We start from the raw sequence: 8,722 nt of genomic DNA, 5'->3' as shown, positions 1-8,722 counted from the left end.
AATTTTCAATAAAAAGGAAATCAATTCATTTTATTTATTGTATCTTAAGTTACATTACCGCAGTAGATCTACTATAAATCCGTAGATAGCTAGAGATTGCAAATATAAATAAATAGAGAATGGGTTTCGTTAGCCCAAATCACGCTGTTTCGAAGCTATCGATTTCATATTCCATGATGGTAAATTTCCAAATGTTTTCTAATATACTTCAAATAAATTAAACTTTACAAAATAAACTTTATTTTTCGTCATTTTAGATTATCATAACGTTTCCTATTTTCAATGTTGCGTCAATGATACAGATTAACTAGCAAAGAATTTATGTACAGGTTGACTTTGCAAGCTTAACTGGTGATAAGATATTGAAGCACATTAACAAGCTATTCTGCTATAAGCTATATAGCTTTACCGTAAAATAAAAAGTTGATTATTCTCAAAATTTAATTGGAAATTTGATACTTAAACCTTGTCTAAGAATAGAACCTATAGTATATCACTCTACTGTCTGATGATCTAATTGTTATACACATAAACCATACCGCAGTTATAAAACAAAAAATAAATGTTTTAATGATGAAGATGTAAAAATTCATCTCATTTCATTGATATTTTCCGTTATAGTTAATGTCTCAATATTAATAAACTAAGGTATTGCGCTGACCCCGAATGCCATCAATGAACTAACAATATATGCAATAGTAATACAGAAATAAACCATTGCTCCTGTAGCTTCTTTAAATCGAGAATGGACCAACCTAAATAAGAATATTACATATAAAAGATACTAATTACAATCTCTTTCTAGAAATAAGATCATTTATCATCTATAAATGCAAAGATATTCTGAATGTGGGCACATTATTTTGATATTTAAATATTTTCTAATATTAAAAATACTGTTAGAAAATTATATTCTTTAACAGTAAGATACATTCATGTAAAAATTAATTACAAATAGTAGAATATACTAGGTTTTGCTCAATTAATATATTTGTCATAAATAGCACTAAGTAGTCATTATTTTGGGTCCTGGACTTACTTTGGAGCATACATTGTCGTTAAGGTTTTCACGTAGCCTTGAGAAAGACCTAGCACCAGTATCAATATAATATAAACAACATCGCTATGAATTTTAACCGATAAATGCTTTCGTGGTTGGACATTACAGTATATGAAGAGTGGAACAAGAATAAATCTGCATGCAGCCAAAAATAACAGAGATAGGCCTTGATTATAGTTTGGCTAGACAGATCGATGTCCATGCAATAAAAAGTATGAGTCAAGTTAGAATATCCTCATCAAAATTCTATTAAATAATAAATTCCTCAATTTATGTAAAATACTGTTTAACCAACCATTAATATCCATCCAGAAATAATACGGCCAACTAAATCAGCTATTGCATATACCAGAAAGCATGCGACTGGTATAAATAATCTCCCTGACATAATTAAAAAGGTATCACAATTTAGACAATACAATCTACAACATTAGATACCATAGCCAAGTTATGACTTAAATATCATGACACTAAATGCGAATTCATCTGCTTACTTTTTTCCCCGCATACTCATTTATAGTAATACATAAACTCAAGATTATAGAACGTAGAACTTTGAAAGAAATACTAAATTGTCGATATAAAGTTTCATAGTTGAAATATAAACGTTTATTGTGTCTACTATTATTAACAAGTAAAGAAATTATAGCATCATTGGGCTATTGAAATCAATTGAATATGTGGTTAATGCTAATATTTCAAGATTATGTAATTAGCGCAGATATACCTGTTAATGGGCCATGACTTTCTTTATGAATAGAAAAAATGCGAGTGGTAATAGATGGATAAACCATATGTGTGACTATATAGCATAGAAAAAGAGCTAAGAGTATTGGCCATATCTGGAATAAAATAGGGATATATTGATACATTCTATCTTTCCATAAAAAATAACTGCAAATGATAACGCATTCAATCTTTTTTTCTTTACCTTTCTTGTAATATACATAACACGTTTAATAGTACTCTTGTCGTACTTTATATGGTCAAACTCTTCATCAGATTCACTACAAAATTGATCATCATCTCTGTCCTGCTTCATTTTCTGCTGCACATCTGTTATAAAAAGGAAGATAGAGTAATTTTCGAATAGTCCCATCAAGCAAAGGGTTACAAAATAATAATAGCTGCAACAAATGGATGATGCTTGATACTTCATAAAAATTGGCCTATTGTAATTAATGAATCTAATGAATGAAGGTATTTCTGACCGTATTCCAAATTTTTTTCCATATATGATCTAGCAAATGCCTAAAATAAAATCCGAAATAAACTTATTGACATTTAATCATTAGTTGCCCAATGAAGAATATTTGTAATAATTTATTTATCATATTTTAATTCCATTCAAGTATAATCATTAGTAATACGTAAACTAACATTCTTCTTAAGCAACAGTTGAATAATCAAGGCCAGGAGTAGTATGATTATTCCGCTGCAGAAATATCCAACGCCGCTATGTCTTACGGAATGCCATACTGAATAGATTAATTATAATCATAATAATCAATTCCTGACAGTAACTAGGATCGCTATTCAGTATCGAAATGATGGAACCAGTGATATGAATGCTTCTCAAAAAATTAGGTATAAGCTCTAATGATCATTTGCTACAAGCTGACTGCAGGCAAATTCGTAAAGTTGATTAATTACATCGATAAGTGATACTAAACATATTACTTTCCAATACTACTTATGACATCTAGTTTGCATTTAACTTCACTTGTATAGCGGAATAGAAGGCGAGCTTGAAGAAGTCAATCCTCAATTACGATGCTAATTGCTCTATTTATTTAAGTATTCAATTTTAATTTTTCATAATTTCAACTATCATAGTACAATATAGACAAAATTTTATGTGTACGTGTAAGTGAGTTATTGATAGATAATCTGGATGAAGGTAAGTTAGTGATATAATTTAGGTGGAAATCAATGCTATATACTCCAGATCAATGTTAAAGCTTATAGAGTAACATACCGATTATGGATAGGACATTTACCGCTGCAGTAAAGACACCACACACAGCCTACAAGAGGAATATTTCAGGTTATAAATAATTTAAGCAGAATGACTGTAGCTACAAATTACAGTGAATATTCCAGGATTAGAACGAAACGATGAAGAATAGCGATAATTTATAAATAGATACTCTTGATTTCAATACGATTACACTTATTTACTCAGTACTTTTGTATTTAATGCTTACTTGGCCAATTTGTACAGCTTGTGAATATTCTTTAGGAAATATGCTAGACAATCCATGAAGGCTGGATAAGTAAACGGTAGTTCCAAACACTTTGATATAATTTGTATTGCGTATGTTATCATGCATCAATTAAGAAAAAAAGTTAGTCATGTACAAGGAAGCAGACAAGGATGAGCGCAAGAAAAAAAATCATTTGAATAATCAGCGATTAAGAAGTATAATAAAATCATTTTAATCACGGTTATTATCAATTTTCATTTACTATAAAAATTAGTATTCAGAATTAGCCTACAAAGGATAAACTAAATGCATAGTATCCTATGAATACCATACACGTATAGCAACAATTATGCTTACAATAGTTTTAAGGGAATGTACCCCTTCAATTTTGGGGGCTTATTAGTAAAAAAGACTACATTAAGATTCGCTGGTCTTTTTGAAATTATGCTATAAATTCTATCATTCCTACAGCTTATTCAAAAGAAGAATTTGGCCAATTTTAAAAACTTACAATTCAGCAATAGGCATGAGCTGCTGAGGATGTAAAGTTTTTATTGAATAGTGTTGTCGTTTATTAACTTATAATAGATAGCACCAAGATAGCAAAAGTACTGTAATAATAAGCACTATAACTGAGAGAGCAATTCAGCTTATACTATTTCATTTGATAGCGCACTAAGACAGCAAATTATTACTATTTTTTATATAAGTATATACTTACAACTGCTGAAAGCGACGGTAGCAATAGTTAGGATAATAAAGGTTCCTTTCCCTGTAAAGAATTGATTTTCATTAGCTATAGTTATGTGGCAGTAGTAAGTCGGTATATTTTTAAACGAATTCTTATAAATCGTAAATGAGGATTAAAATACAGAAAATTAGATGAGTGCTGCAATCACAAGTTCATTTATGATAATGAAAGCACATTTTTTAATCAGTCCAATTTATTTAGAATAGTAATCACTCTAGTTATTAATGTTAAAACGGTACCCTATGATGGCTGTTGAACCTCGATAAAAAGAGAGCATTACTAAATTCTGATCAAGACTGTAGGTGGTAGCAATTTACATAGCATCATATTTTTACTAGTTAGGGAAGTCTTACACTTTGAGGTATCCAATTCAGCCAAAATTGCCGTTATGATAAATGAGATTATTAAGATAATGGTAGAAAATGTCATACGTTTTCTGACATTGATTCTACGTAAGATCAAGGTAATTGTAGTTGAATTATTAATGTTCTAGTATATTATAATAGAGCTAAAATGATAATTAACGTGAGAAATAGATGTTCTGCTAACTCACGATCGTAATAAGAATATGTTGATAGTACTTCCAAGAGGACAGGGTAGACTGTAAGCCAAGATGATATAATTTTCAACAGCATATTGATATGGCGTACCTTTCAGTTTAACCGCGTAGTACTACCCAAATATAGCAACACCCATATTGTTGGATAGAAAAGTGAACAAGTAAAATGAATATAGCTCATAATAGTGCAAGTTAACAGAAATAGAGGGAATTCTATTTATATTTACCGATGCTGCAGAAATAAAAATTCGTATAGGCATCGCACTCACAATTCCAAGTATAACGAAGGTGATGTAAACTAAATAATATCTGAAACAGATAGTTAAATACAACTTTATGCTGATATAAAATTGATATAATTTTAATGAAAGAAGTAATTAGCCAAATTATGAGCCATCGCCGGCTTATAATCCTATCGTACTCTTAGCAATTCCAAGCCCATCAAAGATAGTAGAAACGACGTGATCGATTATCATACATAATTTGCACATAAACTGTTGAATAATAATTCGTTCATCGCTATCTAATTCATAAATCGGATCATTAATTCTATTTTGCTTAATCACTCGATTTATTAGCATCTTATTTTAGCATATATGCAAAAGCTAATTCCTTTTAATGTCTACATATATAACAGTTTACGACTCCATATAAGGCCTAGTATACTTTAGGTAGACGATATAGAAATCGAACGGGAAAATGCCATCATTATTCAACCGCAATTGAAAGGCATTTGTTGTCGCTAGTGTTTCATTCTGAATATCCTAGGGAATTTAGTCTCCAAACAAATAAGGACTGCATTTTAGTATACTTTTAGCAATGCTATCTACATTTATCAATGCTATGTTCGATGAGTGGTTGTAATTTCTATGTCCTAACGATTGACATAGTGAAGATGAATCTTGGTAATAGCTGTATAATTTTCTATTAAAAATTGCAAATGTTAACGGTCATCATTAGTACGAAATCATCTTTCTTACTAGGATATCATCTATATTAATATGATAAACTATTACTACAGATTTTAAGACTTTGAAGCATTGCTGATTGGAAAATATTTAGACAGACCGATCTATTTTGTACTATAACTTTAGCCAATGCAGCTCTACTAGCAATCTGAAACTGGGTAATAGAAGGAAAAAGTGAGAAACATTCAAAACAGCAGTACTTTTTCTCGGACCTATCTTGGTTAAAAGGAATTCTTCAAAACTATCTAGCATCGACATCGATAGCATTACCTATCGACTGGCTTATCTTCAGTGGCTTTGACTAGCATACTTGACTTATTATTCCCAAATTCTTCTACGGGATTTTATATCAACCAAAACGAGGACAAACTTGAATCGAGGCTGAACAAGACCAACGATCGATCATGAAGAAAACATCGCAGCGATCACCGGATATTACCTGTTCACCTTCCACAAATGCCCTTAGAACCGTATTTGTATCCACTTTAGTCTTATTTCTATCTTGTCTTCGATAGTATTCGTTATCAACGCAGTTTTTCTTTAACTTTTAAAGCCTCTTTACAAATATATTAGTGAAACACTGACTCAATTACTTATCATTATCGCCACTGAATTTAATTCAAATTAAGAACGGTATCTTCATAGGCTCTTAACTGGAAACTTTTAGTTTTCCTCTTAGAAGTGCTCGGTGTCATAAGGTCAAGTTTCACGAAAATTTTAGTAGCTTTGAGAACCAGTTTTTCTAATTTTTAGTCTCCAGAGACTGATTGAAACAATAGCAATAATTATCACAAAATCATAGGACATTGTTCTTTGGCTTTTCTCCAATGTTGTAAGCAAAAGAGATTCCATACAATGGTAACCATTGCGAAGCCAATCTCAAGGGTAGAACGCATACAAAAAAGCGAAGTGTGTCGTAGAGCTTATTCATTATCAGATCGTTGGCAATTAAAAATATCTACGGTATAGACTAGCAGTCACAAGATTGGTGTAGTGGATTCAATTCTTATGGGTTCATAAGAAATCAGATTAACTGAATTTAAAACCCGAATTAAGCTTTATTATTTCAACTGTAACTCTAATTATAATAGCTACGGAGTAACTTCTGCGTAGTAGTCGTAACTTAGATTGCATTAGATAGTTTATCTAGGAAAGTATTTACATAACATTGTTTACGACATTTTACATATTTTAAACAGATAAATGCTTAGTTTTGTAATATTATTTATAAACTGATAGTTAATGTTTATATAGATTTTCTATAAATTGACTGACTTTATATTAAAGTTTGGGTTCAGTTATGTCTAAGAGAGACTAGTGTTGTTACTGGCTTCCGTGACGATAGCGCGATAATTTCTGTAATAGTTAACTTTTCCTCTTTACAAGTATCGATTCGGAACAGCAACAAACTATTAACAAGAAGAACTACCGATCTACCGTACTCGATGCAAACGCTTGTAAATCCTAGCGCATTACCTATCTAGTAATGGTTGCAAAATTATCACGCTTCCACGCTCTACGCAAGGACATTAAATTACGGTATTTTCCCTGCGCACGAGTAACTAATCGCATTTAACTAAGCAATTATTATATTCTACTGTAACACATATAAGTAATTCCATAATTAAATAAGAATTTAACTCAAGTGCTAAACTCCTGGCATTACAGTTGAATATTATCAAAGTTCTATCCGTAATCGCATTAGATCTAGAATATCTCACTTGAACTACTGTAATTTATTGCATGTGGAGAGAATTCCAGTATCAGAACCATTCTGCCTTCGGTTATACATTTTGAAGTCATTTTGAACGGTTTTAAGGCATTAAAGATATGCTACTTAACACTACGGAACCACCAATTCAATATCTTCCTATTCCCTACACCTACATTGAAATAAATTATTAATATAAGTGTCATAACGTACTAAAAAGCACCCCATTGGCAATAACGGATTCCAATGCATTGCTGGAATGATCAGCATAATTTTCTGCCATTTGCTAATCGGTTCATGCGATATACCCCAATCATATAGGTCAAGATTCAGTGCTATCCCATCATTAAAATATCTGAGAATCTATATAATATCATCTAATAAAACTCAGTTGGCAAATTATTTAAAGTAGGATAGGATTGTCATAGTTATTATGGCGCTTAAGAATTTAATTTTTACCAGTTAGCCCAGAAAATATATATCATTTAGGGAGATTAGCGTATCGTTAGTAGATTATTACGGTAGCTGCTCGACATCATACTAATAACCGATAAGGTTCATAATCCACTAATTCGAGTTATTAAATAGAGTAAATCCCTAATGGAAGGCGTAATAGTCAACATCGTAGTCAATTTTAAAATAAATAATTATTATGCGCCAGTCTTTCTGGAAAGAATTCACTTTTCTTATCCTCAACAGAATAGAAATTATTGGCCAATCAGGCCTGTGTTGAAGAAATAGTGTCGACTGAGAAGCAGTTTCTTGTGCAGATAGACACCTCCGAAATAGCAATCTGGTAGTGCTTAGCCAAGCTGATGTTGGCAAATGTAAAAATAACGGTGAGGCTATTACACTTGCGAAAGATGAGACATCGTAAACCTGACAATGATACTTTAGCCTTAAAATTTTCAGTTGGCCACTTCTATCCGCTGCATCTACCGTATAAATATCAAATGATTTAAAATTTGTAATATTATGAATGAATTTCCATTACTATCAACTAATAATCCCCATCTTTTCTAGGAAGTTATTTGGAGAAATTTCAATAAAGACAAATCTATATTTGTACTTGATTCCAGCGTGACAGCCGATTAAATTAATGCATTAATTCCAAAAGAGACTGCTGCACCAACAGTAAATCCAATAGCCACTGAATAATGGGGAAACAGAAGTTTATAAGAATTGGTTACAAAAAATTTATCAAGTTAATCAAAAGATTATCGAGAAGGACAGAATTACTGCCTTAGCTAACTAAACTATCAACATAAATGAGATTTACTTGCGATTATATGCAAATTCTAATCTTTATCTGCTTACTTCACTATCCTTAACTCAATAAATTACTGAACTACATCACATACTATCTGCTACACAGAGCAATTAGTGGTAACAGACTATCAAATAATCACTCTAAAGTAATCTAAATTAAACTTCCAATTCTACATATGACAAGGTATATTATACCC

At 31.3% G+C, this 8,722-nt stretch overlaps 1 protein-coding gene across 1 annotated transcript; it reads right to left on the bottom strand.

Annotated features, from left to right (window-relative positions):
- Positions 1–643: 643 nt before the first annotated feature.
- TRIADDRAFT_61357 (uncharacterized protein) lies at positions 644–4,714 on the bottom strand (the record flags this gene model as incomplete). The annotated part of the gene is made up of 10 exons (XM_002117274.1): positions 644–755; positions 1,040–1,242; positions 1,356–1,441; positions 1,788–1,902; positions 1,992–2,116; positions 3,039–3,087; positions 3,268–3,356; positions 3,989–4,039; positions 4,372–4,466; positions 4,695–4,714. The coding sequence occupies 10 exons, from the start codon at positions 4,712–4,714 to the stop codon at positions 644–646; spliced, it is 945 nt and encodes a 314-aa protein (XP_002117310.1).
- Between the last annotated feature and the right edge of the window lie 4,008 nt (positions 4,715–8,722).

The sequence above is a fragment of the Trichoplax adhaerens genome, genomic scaffold (assembly GCF_000150275.1).
Source record: "Trichoplax adhaerens TRIADscaffold_23 genomic scaffold, whole genome shotgun sequence".
Taxonomy (NCBI): domain Eukaryota; kingdom Metazoa; phylum Placozoa; class Uniplacotomia; order Trichoplacea; family Trichoplacidae; genus Trichoplax; species Trichoplax adhaerens.
Note: the sequence above shows the minus strand (reverse complement) of the source record. Positions and strands in the feature narration are given on the sequence as shown.